The 13,471-nt window shown below is 43.6% G+C and overlaps 1 protein-coding gene across 1 annotated transcript; it reads left to right on the top strand.

Annotated features, from left to right (window-relative positions):
* The first annotated feature begins 1,390 nt into the window (after positions 1-1,390).
* Positions 1,391-5,928, top strand: timm29 (translocase of inner mitochondrial membrane 29). Its single transcript, XM_038298374.1, has 2 exons — positions 1,391-1,547; positions 5,262-5,928. Exons 1-2 carry the CDS (start codon positions 1,469-1,471, stop codon positions 5,861-5,863), a joined length of 681 nt encoding a protein of 226 aa, XP_038154302.1. The 5' UTR covers positions 1,391-1,468; the 3' UTR covers positions 5,864-5,928.
* Positions 5,929-13,471: the final 7,543 nt, after the last annotated feature.

Here is a 13,471-nt window from a genome sequence, read left to right as displayed (position 1 = left end):
ATACAAATATCAGTCAAACAATTCCTGTTTCACCCATTCAGCCGTCTATATTTCCTAATGTCGTTGTTGATTTTACTTTGAGAAAATCGTCTTTTACAGCTGCTCTTTATGTCTATGCTTCTTTTTCTATGTCTGCTTCTGTCTCCTTGAACCCCAGTGGGCCTCAGCAGATGGCCGCTCACACTGAGCCTGGTTCTGCTGGAGGTTTCTTCCTGTTCAAAGGGAGTTTTTCCTCTCCACTGTCGCTACAAGCATGCTTAGTGTGAGGGATTGCTGAAGAGTCAATGAGTCGATGCAATCAGCTGGTTTTCCTTAGATAGAAAACTTTGAATCAATCTGACTGGATGATCTGGTTGATCTGGATCTATAAAGTGACCTGAGATGACATGATGTGAATTGGAGCTATAGAAATAAACTGAATAGAATTTAAATTGAATTGAATTTATCCAGATTAGGTTTTGATCAAACAAGGTTAAATATTAGGTTAAAGGTTAAATCCAACAGTTTTTGTTTTCAAGCAGAGACAGTAAAACATGGTTTGTTCTGTTTTAAATATTCTGTTGAAAGAAGGGAATAAGTTTGTTAATTACAAGAAAATCAATTGCAGGTAAATAGATAGAAAGATATTTTGGTCAAACTTTCTACTTCTAAATGTTATTTAATAAATTACCTTAAGAAAAAAATTGATAGAAAGGATACAAGATTTATTAACTTATTTATTATAATTTTTGGGTTTGTGGGAGAATTTCTATAAAGCATCCTGATCCACTCCATTCCAGTAGATGGCGCTAATGCGCATCAATAGGTCGCTTGGTCTTTAGGAAAGCAGAATATAGATCAGATTCCACCTGGGAAAGATAAAACAATAATGAAAAAGAAAGAAACAAAATTATGGCAAAAATATGGGATGAAGATGAGAAAGAAGATTTTATAGGGTTAAAAATATTTAATTGTTAAAAATAATGGAGAAGGAAACAGAAGGGAAGAGATAATTTATACTAGATTAAGAACTGATCACATCTACTGGAATGAGTCTTTGTTTATATGAGGGAAGAGAAATAGTGATTAATGTGAGGAAATGGAAGGAAAGAAAATCAGGATCATGTTTTAAAGGATTGCTTTAAATATGGACTGAAAGACAGGATGAGGAAAGTAATTATGGAAAAAGGGAGAGAAAGGAAAATGAAAGGAATTTTAGGGACAGATGGTTATTAATAAAGCATTGTTTTTATCTTTATATAACACAAAAATAAAAATAAAATAGTAGGTGGAACTATAGAGCTACACACTCATGTACAGCAGGTGGCGCTATGCACCTAGAAGCTGTTTGCAATCCGCCAATCTAACAAAGAAGATCCGCCACCTACAGCGGAACCTTTGTCACGGCTTCATTGCTGGCGGAAGACTAACGCTGCTGCACCTGCTGTGCAGCCTGTTCCGGTGCGGCTGACGGTGACCGTGGAGCAGGATGGGTTCGGTTCGGACGCTCAGCAGGAGGTTCTGGGCTCCGGGAGGCCGCTGGGAGAGACTGAAGAACAGCAGAGCGGGTCAGAACCGGAACCATGATGGATTAGTCATGATTCTGCCGAACCGAACACAACTTTAGACCAGGATTAGAGAGAGATTAAACCTTAGACCAGGGTTAGAGAGAGATTAAACCTTAGACCAGGGTTAGAGAGAGATTTTAAACTAGATCCGGAACCAATGATGAAGGGCCGATGTTTCACATTAATCTGTCACCTTAAAACAGCGCGGGCTGTTTTTTTTTTTTTTTTTTTTTAAGAAATCTTTATTGCACTCAGTGAATTTACAGACAATCACTCATTGTCTTGAATACATGGAATGAAAAACCTAAAATATGTAGAGAAGTAAACTTTGATTGGTCTGAGTAAGAATCAGGAACAAAAAGACAGATAAAAGAAATAAGCTGGGGGGGGGGTTAAATCTAAGACAGTAAATTAAACATTTCAAATACAGAAAATGTTTTAATTGCTTTTTGTTTTCCAGAATGTTGGATTGAGTGGATGTATTGTTTGAATTCACAAAATAATGTTCTACATCTAAATCAGCATTTATAGATATAAAATTAGGCAGATTATTTATTAGGTTGACAGAGTTTCTCTGTGGATCCTTTGCTACAGTCCAAACAACACAGAAGAAAACTATTATCAGTTTTATCCTGGATGAACAAACTGGCAGTTCTAAAATAAATAGTGAAGCTTTATAGTTTATCAATGTTCAGCTTGAATCTATTTGGTAAATAAACTTTAGCTGGGTTCATTCTATAGAGTTTAAAGGAGATTTCTTTAATCTTATTCGTTATCAGAAATTTATTAGTAATCAACCTTTTTCCACATCATCCACTAATGAGTTCCAATGAGAAACAAAGACATTATATTCATTTAAAATAAAGTTCTTACTGACTTATTATTTCTGGAATAGCTAGATAAACTGATCTTTCCTGCAGGCGTATTAATGGGAGACAGATAGATGAGTTATGAGCATCAATCCTCTGTTGATGGTTAAAAAGCAACTGAGGGAATTGCTGAACTCCATGGCTGTTACAGCAATATCCCACTCTGCCAGAAATTCACCATAGGATAGAAGAAGGACCTCATTGTTAAAAAGATGATCTACAACTATGATATTTTTCTGAAACCAGTTTTCCATAAAGACTGATTTCTGTTCATATTAAATTTGTTATTCTAGATATAATATTTATGTGGTGAAAAATTGTGCTTATAGATGATCGATGGTGATAAAAAAGGCTCGGCCATAAAATGCAGAGTTTCAGAGCGATTTTACAAACATCATAATTACACATTAGGGAAAAATAAACGCCACTGATCTGATAATATGTGGAGAGGTTGGTGTTCCATATGGAGCCAATTGATTTTAAATCTATTATTTAAAGTATGAAAATCAATAAAACTGAGACCAGCATTTTCATATGAATTCATTAGAAAACTTTTCTTCCAGTAATGTGATCAGTTTTTCCATATAAAGTCATTTATGGTCTAAATGCTAAAGCTGCATATGTTAAACCAGAGATGCTTTAATGAGCGAAGATTCTTCCTCTAAGTGATAAATATCTTTAGAGCCTCTGGTTCAATTTTCTTTGTGTTTTTTCTGTTATTGGATTAAAGTTAGAGGCACATCTTCTATGTTGATCTTTCAACAGTAAAAAGCCTAAATGTCTCACCTCTATTTTAATAGGAATGTTATAGAGAGCAGAACTGGTTCATTCTTTCATTGCCATTCAGCAACAGGCCGGACACACTTAAAAACTCAGCAATTCCCTTTAAAGCAACAGAAATTTGTTTCTCATCTTTTAAAAAAGGTGTAGCGTCATCTGCTAGCTGAGAAACAAGCAACGTTTTGTTAAGGAGGGAGATAGCTTTGATTAAACTAGCGTTCAGGTGATCAGATAGAAGCTGAGCGACTAAAGAAAAAGATAAGAGGAGGCAGGACATCCTCGCTCAATGCCTCTTGATAAGCGGAACCTTGGCAACGTACCACCTACTAGTTTAATTGAATTGTAGCTTAGTGAAAGTAGCTGCCAAACTTTTTCAAAGATTGTAAAATGAATCGATGCTCCACTGAATCAAAAGCCTTATAGAAGTCTATAAATAACATAAAACCATTTTCACAGACGATTCCTGGGTATTAAGGATGTCTAAAATTAGCCTGATATTCTTGGTTATTTGTCTGACTGTCAGACTGAGTCTCACTAATTATTGAATCCAGTTTCATTTTTAATCTTTTGGCTGAGATGGTAGCAAACATCTTATAATCATTGTTTAGTAAATACATTTGGTGCCAATGATCTAAAAATGTTGCTTTTTACCAGATTAACAGCGCTTGATGTTCGGATTCTCTACCTGGAAATCCTGACATCACACAATTCATCCCTTAAAGAAGGCTATGGCAGGCCGTTTGGATATTTATTAGAAGCCCTGTTCTCTCTATTTTATGTCTTTATCTAAACTACATTCCTACTTGTCAGAACTGTACATATAGATTTCCTAAATTACATTTTTGTCAGCAAAAACTACATTTCAGGACTCAAAATATAATTTTACTGATAAAAATAAACTTTCATATACGTAGAAATCTTTACAATGTTTAAGTGACCCTTTTAACATTTAATAGTTTGACTGAATATGTAATCCAGATGTTTAAAATAAACATTCCAGATATCTGAAATAGTACAAATGACGTCACATTTCCCATTCATGCGTTTTTAGTTCCAGATATCTAAAATCACATTCTTCCTATCAAACACTGAATTCTGATGAGGTTCAACTCTAATATCAGATCTCTATAATAGAGTTACTGCTAGTCATAATTACTATTTCAGATATAAAAATGAAAGTAGTAAAAATAGAATTACAGACACCTAATACTTATTTTATGACTAGTTAAATTAGAATTCCACATATCTCAATTTTAATAATCTAAAATTTAGTTTAGATACTTAAAAACACATTTTGACTCCCATTAAACATAAAATAAGCAGGCTGACTAGTCACATTTCTATAATAGATAGCGCTAAAGCATCACTCGTATCTACAGTAAACATTCTTCTGATAATGAGTTCCGCAGCGTGTTTTCGGTGGCGCGGTGGTTAGTGCGCCTGAACCATGTCGAGTCCGGCCTAGTGGAGACGGACGGCGTCTTCAGGAGAAACTTCTCCAGAAAGTTCTGTTCATGTTTGCCTCCATTTTACTCCAGAGGGAAAATATTGGTGTTATGAAGCAGGAATAATGACTTCCAGGGTCCGGTTGTATCAATAATCAGCTACGTTAAAACAGTCATTTCTAATTTAGAAAGAATGAGAATTATAGATATTCACAACTAGATGGTTCCTGGTACAAATGTAGTTGTAGATCTGTAAAGACATTTCTACTAGTGAAAATATATTTTAGATTTCAGAAATTATGCTTTAGATATCTGCAATGTTTTCTTCATTCTTGATATTTGAAATAAAAATTCTGACCAGTATCAATCGGATTACAGAAATCTGAAATTCACTTTTAGACGTCTAGAATGTTTATTTCAGATTGGAGTAATGTCATTTCAGACATCCGAAATGTTTATTATTTATAGGAAATAAACATTTGAAACATCTGGATTACATATTCAGTCAAGCAAATAAATGTCAAAGCGGCTTGCCATACAGCCTGTGGTTCTGAAGAACCTTCCTGCAGAGGATCCGGTTTGCATGGATTCACTGAACCTTCTTCTTCTGCTGTCCTCAGGCGTGTGGTGCAGCAGCCTGCTGTCCGACTATAAGGAGGCGTGCAGGGAGGTGGTGCTGGGTGCGTGGGAGCGCCCGCTGAAGTCGTCGCTGTACGCCGCTCTGTTGGGCGGCGCCGGATTCTGTTTCTACTCTAAACCCGACCAGTCGTCGTTTGAGGCCGACCTGCTGGAGCGCTCCAACCAGCTGGGCCTTCTGTCGCCGTGGGTCCGTAACGGCACCTCTGATGGACACGTCCAGAACCTGGTGAAACTGCGTAACGAGGGCCGACTCCGCTTCGCCAGCCTGGGACTCGTCAGCGTGGTCTACGGCGCCGACTACGAGCCGGACGCCATGCTGTACGAAGCCCGCTGCTCTGACCTGTCGGTGCCCTGGAGGGAGCTTCCTCAGCGGGTTCTAGACATCGGCTTCACCGGCCGCTGGTGGGTTCTGGACTCCAAGATGAAGGACTACGACATCAACCAGGAGGAATACAAACACCTCCCTGCACACATGCAGGAGACCTCCCCCCCCAGCCCCCAGGAGGTGCAGCGGAACGAGACGTTACACCGCGAGTCCTGGTTACCCCTGACTATGGAGGACGGTGAGGAAGAGGCCCACTGAAACTGGAAACCAGGAACCTGAAGGGAACCAGAGGGGGAACCTGAAGGGAACCAGAGGGGGAACCGGAGGGGGAACCTGAAGGGAACCAGAGGGGGAACCGGAGGGGGAACCTGAAGGGAACCAGAGGGGGAACCTGAACGGAACCAGAGGGGGAACCGGAGGGGGAACCAGAGGGGGAACCTGATGGTTCCGGTCTGAACTGTTCGGACGGTCTCTAGATCTTCTGACTGTAGATGTGCTGCTTTTTTCCACCTGTGTTGATCTGTGTGTGACTCAGCAGGACGTTCCTGACCTTTTTATTTAAACCAGGAGTTAAAGATAAACCTGCTCTTTGTCCTGAAGGCAGTTAATGAACAGGGATCATTATCTTTATAGGAGGAAATAATAAAAAGATTTTATTTATCATCTGTCTTACCTTCCATCCTCCTTATTAATGTTTCTCCTGTTGGTTTAAACCAGTTTCCCTTAAACAGCATTTCTCACTTTAAAACAGACTGTGGGCTCTTTTTTAAAAAACTGATGCAGTTTTCTGATGTTTTGGCAAAGGAGGGTAAATCTGTAGCTACGCTGATTCCCAGAAGATTTAAAGACTTCAGGTGACATCACAGCTGCCTGAAGCCAGCTAGGAGAATCTCATCATTGATAAGATTTGACTTGATGGGAGATTTGACCTCTAAGAGAAAAAATTAAATCCGCAGGAACTTCCTATATTTTCAGTTTCTGTTCTTGTAATTTCTCATATTCTACTTTTAAAATGTTAGAGCTATCCACATTTATTTGGAAAAATAAAAGATCTAGAATTAGAAATAAGATGGCTGTTTGTTTTTCTAACTATGTCCTGTCTGGCGATGTTTCAATAAGAATAATTGTCTTGATGCCAAAAAGAGCCCAACAGATTTTACTTTCACAGGTTGAGCAGTACGGCTATCGCCATAGTGATCCGCATGATTTATGCATATAAAGAGCTTTATTATAACTATGCAGGGAGTTTTACAGTTTATATGGACACTGCAATGTAAGTAGAGCAGAAGAGGAAAAACAGAAAAAAAGGAGAAAAGATGAAAGAAAGAGAAAATAAAAGGGAGATAGTGATAAAACATCTTCAGTCTGCTTCATCACCTGCAAAGAGATGGAAAAAGAACAGCACAACCAAAAGACACGGTATGAGACATACAATAAAGTATCACCTAGATACTATCGCTGAAGTAATATTATTTGATCTGACATGTACTCTGTGTTTCCTGAAGATCAGAATATGGGCTTTCTGTGTGGAAGTGAATCTCTGAGTACCTGGAACCAAACACCTGTAGTTGTTAGTGAGGGTGAACTACTGCATGTAAAGTTTATCCAAAGGGAAAATGCTCAATAGTGATTGTGGAGAGCCGGAGGGGCAGGGTTGTGAGGAAATCCTGTTATTTCTTCACATTCTATGCCGTATGTCAGCACAAGATCCAAAGTATGAAGATGAGAATGCGTGGGACTATTCACATTTTGAACAAAGCCGATAGTGTCTAAGATAGCATTAAAGGCTGCTCTTAAGCTATCGCCTTCAATGTCAGCACTGATGTTAAAATCTCCCACTATGATGACCCTGTCAGTATTTAATACCAAATCAGAAAGGAACTCTGAAAACTCATCTAGAAGAAAAGGTTTTCTGGCTTTGCAATTTGGATGAGGGAAAAAAAGGGTTAAATGTTCAAAAGAGCTGTAATTAGTAACTGCCTTTGGAGATAAAAGAGGTATTAGAAAGAGGCCATAGAAAACAGTCTGGGAGCAGAAGGATCTGGCTTCAGATGACAAAACATTTCCTGAAGGAAAGACAGAGTCACAGGTTTCAACCTGTCAGACATGCAGGAACTCACCCTGGAGAGGCGGGGGGTGACAGGAAGGTCTGCATGGTTCTGACCTTTTCATTTTCACGCAGCACAGAAAATATAACAGTTTCAGGGCGATGAAGGTCATTGAAAATGGTTTTTAAATACATCCTTTGAATCATTGATTAAATGTTTTTTTTTGCATGTTTCACAGCAATATTTTAATGACATGAAGCAGTAAATTCTGTAGTGAACGGAAGCAGTCAGCTGGTTTTCCTCAGAAACATGAACCAATCTGGAATAAATCTAGAAATAAATTGAAATGCATCACAGATTATTGATTGATTGACTTTATTGATCTCACAGTGGAGAAAATCAGGCAAACCACAGGAAGAAAGAAAAAGACAGGTGCAGATGAATAAAGTCGCCAGCCACTGTTTTATGGGGACCAGCTGTTGATTAAAAGCAATGAAATCAGCAAAATGATCAAACCTGGAGATTATTTCATTAAAGAGTGTTTGAGAAGATCCCAATGGTTTCATTTAAAATGAATCAATTATAGAAAGTTGTGTTTTCTCAGATCTGACTGATGATATAATGTCTCATTAAGACAGTCTGGATGCTGCAGCTCTATCCTTTCTGACATGAAGCTCTAACCTGGGTTAATCTGCAGGACTTGGTTCCTGCTTCCTCATCATCAGGCTTCAGATGATGAAGATCAGGGAAACTCGTTCTGCTCCACTGACCCGGCACACCTCAGGGTTCTGTTCTCTGTCCCGCCCTCTTCACACATTTCTGGTCAGATATCTACAAAAAAATCATGGCTGAAAGTTTGCAGATGGCGGCAGATTGTAGGGTCGGATATCTGTCTGTGTTCTGTCAGCTCAGCATGCGGCGTCAGGCCAGCATACCCTGAGTAACACCATTACATAGTTTCCTTTCTCTCTGCTCTCACATCTCTTACATCCAAGAACACTTTTATTTACTCAGGGTTTTGTTGTAGTTTGTGCATAAAACACTTTAGGTTTTTAAACAAACATTTCTGTTAGATGAGGATCTTATTTAAGAAAGATTGACATTTTTTCACAGAGAATTAAATATTTATAGGCAGAGGATTCTACAACCCAGTGACAGGATATGAGATTTATTTGTTTTTAGGTTGTTAAACGTGGACGACATGCAGATTATTTTATTTATTTTACAGTACATGAAGATCTACTGGAATTATTGTCAGATTACACATAAATAGATTAATTAATCCCGCGGGGGAAAATGAATGACTTTAGTGTTAGGATTCACTCGGTGAAAACTACTGAGCCTACTGGCACAATCTGAGCCATTCTATGGGCCTGTTACCCGCTAATAATGATAATGCCTGCATGTGTATTATTAAGGGTATGCTGAGCTGATGGAGCACCGCTACAGAGAAGAGGTCCATAATCTGACCTGGTGATGCTCCAGAACCAAGGTTAGACTGAACATCAGCAGGTCCAGGAGGCTACAGGGGGTCCAGGAGGCTACAGGGGGTCCAGGAGGCTACAGGGGGTCCAGGAGGCTACAGGGGGTCCAGGAGGTTACAGGGGTCCAGGAGGCTACAGGGGGTCCAGGAGGCTACAGGGGGTCCAGGAGGCTACAGGGGGTCCAGGAGGTTACAGGGGGTCCAGGAGGTTACAGGGGTCCAGGAGGCTACAGGGGGTCCAGGAGGCTACAGGGGGTCCAGGAGGTTACAGGGGTCCAGGAGGCTACAGGGGGTCCAGGAGGCTACAGCAGGTCCAGGAGGCTACAGGGGGTCCAGGAGGCTACAGGGGGTCCAGGAGGTTACAGGGGGTCCAGGAGGTTACAGGGGGTCCAGGAGGTTACAGGGGGTCCAGGAGGCTACAGGGGGTCCAGGAGGCTACAGGGGGTCCAGGAGGCTACAGGGGGTCCAGGAGGTTACAGGGGGTCCAGGAGGTTACAGGGGTCCAGGAGGCTACAGGGGGTCCAGGAGGCTACAGGGGGTCCAGGAGGTTACAGGGGTCCAGGAGGCTACAGGGGGTCCAGGAGGCTACAGGGGGTCCAGGAGGCTACAGCAGGTCCAGGAGGCTACAGCGGGTCCAGGAGGCTACAGGGGGTCCAGGAGGCTACAGCAGGTCCAGGAGGCTACAGGGGGTCCAGGAAGCTACAGGGGGTCCCGGAGGCTACAGGGGGTCCAGGAGGCTACAGGGGGTCCAGGAGGCTACAGCGGGTCCAGGAGGCTACAGGGGGTCCAGGAGGCTACAGGGGGTCCAGGAGGCTACAGGGGGTCCAGGAGGTTACAGGGGGTCCAGGAGGCTACAGGGGGTCCAGGAGGCTACAGGGGGTCCAGGAGGCTACAGGGGGTCCCGGAGGCTACAGGGGGTCCAGGAGGCTACAGGGGGTCCAGGAGGCTATAGGGGGTCCAGAAGGCTACAGCAGGTCCAGGAGGCTACAGGGATTCCAGGAGGCTACAGGGGGCCAAGGAGGATACAGGGGGTCCAGGAGGCTACAGGGGGTCCCGGAGGCTACAGGGGGCCCCGGAGGCTACAGGGGGCCAAGGAGGATACAGGAGGTCCAGGAGGCTACAGGGGGCCAAGGAGGATACAGGGGGTCCAGGAGGCTACAGGGAGTCCAGGAGGCTATAGGGGGCCAAGGAGGATACAGGAGGTCCAGGAGGCTACAGGGGGTCCAGGAGGCTACAGGGGGTCCAGGAGGCTACAGGAGGTCCAGGAGGCTACAGCAGGTCCAGGAGGCTACAGGGAGTCCAGGAGGATACAGGAGGCCAAGGAGGATACAGGAGGTCCAGGAGGCTACAGCAGGTCCAGGAGGCTACAGGGAGTCCAGGAGGCTACAGGGGGCCAAGGAGGATACAGGAGGTCCAGGAGGCTACAGGGGGTCCAGGAGGCTACAGGGGGTCCAGGAGGCTACAGGGGGCCAAGGAGGATACAGGAGGTCCAGGAGGCTACAGGGGGTCCAGGAGGCTACAGGGGGTCCAGGAGGCTACAGGGGGCCAAGGAGGATACAGGAGGTCCAGGAGGCTACAGGGGGTCCAGGAGGCTACAGGGGGCCAAGGAGGATACAGGAGGTCCAGGAGGCTACAGGGGGTCCCGGAGGCTACAGGGGGTCCAGGAGGCTACAGGGGGTCCAGGAGGCTACAGGGGGTCCAGGAGCCCTGAACACGCTGCTCTGCACAGCGGGGAAGGGGTTTGGACAGGATGGATGACCTCTGACCTCTCCTGGACCGAGAACAACTCACACTTGGTGACGCTCACTATAGTTACTACAGCTGGCTTTCATTGACACAGACTTTTAACCAATCAGGCTGATTGTTTCTATAGAATCGGCGCTTTAGAAATAAACGGAATTGAATGACAAATGGAGAAACTTATTGCTCTCTTACATCCACCTGTGTTTCAGCCAATCAGCTTTGAACCACACCTCCACCAAAGCCAATCAGCATCCAAAGTTCATCTTAAAAGGCCCCTGATTCGCTCTGCTCCTGTGGGCGGGCTGTACTGGACTTCCATCTTCCAGGAAGTGAAGCTCTAGTATCAGCTCACACAGTCCACTGGATCTCCCCATAAAGCTCAGCAGACCGTCTCTCCAACCAGCAGTCTGCAGACTGACCAACTCCATCTATCTCCACTCCTCCACCAGTTTCAGGCCTTGGGGGGGGAACAGCCCTGTTCTTTGCTCTGTTCATGCAGATCTATAAAAATTCAGCGCTATGTTTCCTGCGGAGGTCTGAGCGCCAAAGACTAAGTAATTGTATCAATAAATTTATTCAGATTGACAACTGATTAGGATTATAAGTTCTTATAATGTGTTTAAATAAAGCAGTTGAACAAAAGAGGAAGAAAAGTGTGAATCAGTGCAAAGCTACAGATTTCAGATTAAGAGATAAAGGAAAGAGACTTCCTGTTTCTGCGTGGCTTTTAGGTTCCCTCCATCTGCAGCGTTTGACCCCTATCATCCGGACCCCTCCACCACTCAGGCAGCTGGCTGGGTTCAGGGAGGGGGTCACTGTCAGGTGCTGCTGCTGGACAGATATGAAGCTTTTTCACTAGTGGCTTTGATCGGCTCCTGACAATGTTCACAATCTGCAGCGTTCCACATGCGTGATGTCGACCAATCAGCAGCTAACCTAAGGAGGTCCTCCTTCACTTTCACCTTACAGCTGAAAACTAAACTATTGAACATTTAAATGTAAAATCAGGAAGATTTAAAGGAATTTCTTAGGAATCTGCAATAGTTTCATATCCTATGGTCTGTTAGTCTGTTTCTAGGTGGTTTTCTGCTGGATGGTGATGTTGTTCTTCCAGCTTTCTGAACCCACTAACCCTGAGAGGAGGAAACAGAGCAGAGAGAATGTAAAGGGCTGCAGAGTCGTCGTCAGTGACCGGGCTGGTCTGCACACAGTGATACACACACCCTAACAAAGGTCAGCTTACAGCCTGCCTGGAGCCACGACTCCATCATCTTAGGCCACGTCTTCCTGGAGCTGAAGCTGAGATGAACGCAGTAAAGATGGGAGTCACATGAATGCAGAGGAGTCATTATGGGAGCTGTAATACATACGCCAGGCCTGTGGGGGGGGCAGTAATGCTGCCACAGAAGAACTGGGTAAAAACAACTGCAGCAGCAGTGTGGCCAGGTGTACAGTAGGTCACGTATGTCTATGACTATTTTGCTCTAATCCCATTAATTAAAGGCCAAATCTACGATAAATTGACTTTTCCCTGATTCTGTGGCTGTCCTCAGCATGTTGCTTCCATCTGTCAGAGGTTTTATAGGAACCCTGAAGGCATCTGTGTCCGGATTCAGAAACACTTTTCCAAATGAGACCTGTGAGTGATGTTTGTCTACCTCAGAACTACGGCCATGATGGGCTGGAAGTGACGGAAATGCTGGATATGATACAAACCTGCCACTGTCTCCAAACACAGATTCTTTTTTTAGTTTTTATGACTACAGTCATGGCCAAAAGTATTGAAAATTACATAATATAATATTTTCACCTGATCTGCTGCCCTCTGGTTTTCATGTCAGATGTTTTCATCACATACAGAAATACAATTTCACTCATATTCTGAGTAACCAAAGCTTTTAATGACAGAATGAGTTCATGCAGCAGGTCAGTATCTGCAGTGTTGACTCCTCTTCTCCAGGACATTTCTCCCTGGCTGCTCTCCATCAGCTTCTGGACCAAATCCTGACTGATAGCGTCCATTCTGCTCCATCAATGCTTGCATTTAGTCAGAAGGTTTCCGTTTGTCCGCCGTCTCTTGATGATTGACCACAAGTTTCCAATGGGATTAAGATGAGGGGAGTTTCCAGGCCATGGACCCAACATCTCTCTGTTTTGTTCCCTGAGCCAGTTAGATACCACCTTTGCTTTATGGCGAGGTGCTCCATCATGCTGGAAAAGGCATCGTTCATCACCAACCTGCTCTGGGACGGTTGGGAGAAGTTGCTCTGGGACGGTTGGGAGAAGTTGCTCTGGGACGGTTGGGAGAAGTTGCTCTGGGAGGACATTCTGGTTCCATTCTTTATTCATGGCTGTTTTTAGGTCAGACTGGGAGAGAGCCGACTCCCTTGGCTGAGAAGCAACCCCACCATGAATGGTTTCAGGATGCTTTACAGTCGGCATGAGACCAGACTGCTGGTAGCGCTCACCTGGTCTTCTCCCAACCAGATGTTTTCCAGATGTCCCAAACAATGGAAAAGGGGATTGCTGAGAGGAAAGGACTTTCCCCCAGTCCTCAGCAGTCCCCTCCCTGGACCTTTAGCAGAATATCAG

This window comes from Cyprinodon tularosa, unplaced genomic scaffold (genome assembly GCF_016077235.1).
Source record: "Cyprinodon tularosa strain WSP-4 unplaced genomic scaffold, ASM1607723v1 ctg407, whole genome shotgun sequence".
Lineage (NCBI taxonomy): Eukaryota > Metazoa > Chordata > Actinopteri > Cyprinodontiformes > Cyprinodontidae > Cyprinodon > Cyprinodon tularosa.
Note: the sequence above shows the minus strand (reverse complement) of the source record. Positions and strands in the feature narration are given on the sequence as shown.

Bases quoted from the DNA above. Each gene is read 5' to 3' on its own strand.
- timm29 (XM_038298374.1), top strand. From the start codon at position 1,469: ATGGGTTCGGTTCGGACGCTCAGCAGGAGGTTCTGGGCTCCGGGAGGC. The intron at 1,548-5,261 runs GTCAGAACCGGA...TGCTGTCCTCAG, and splicing joins ACTGAAGAACAGCAGAGCGG to GCGTGTGGTGCAGCAGCCTG.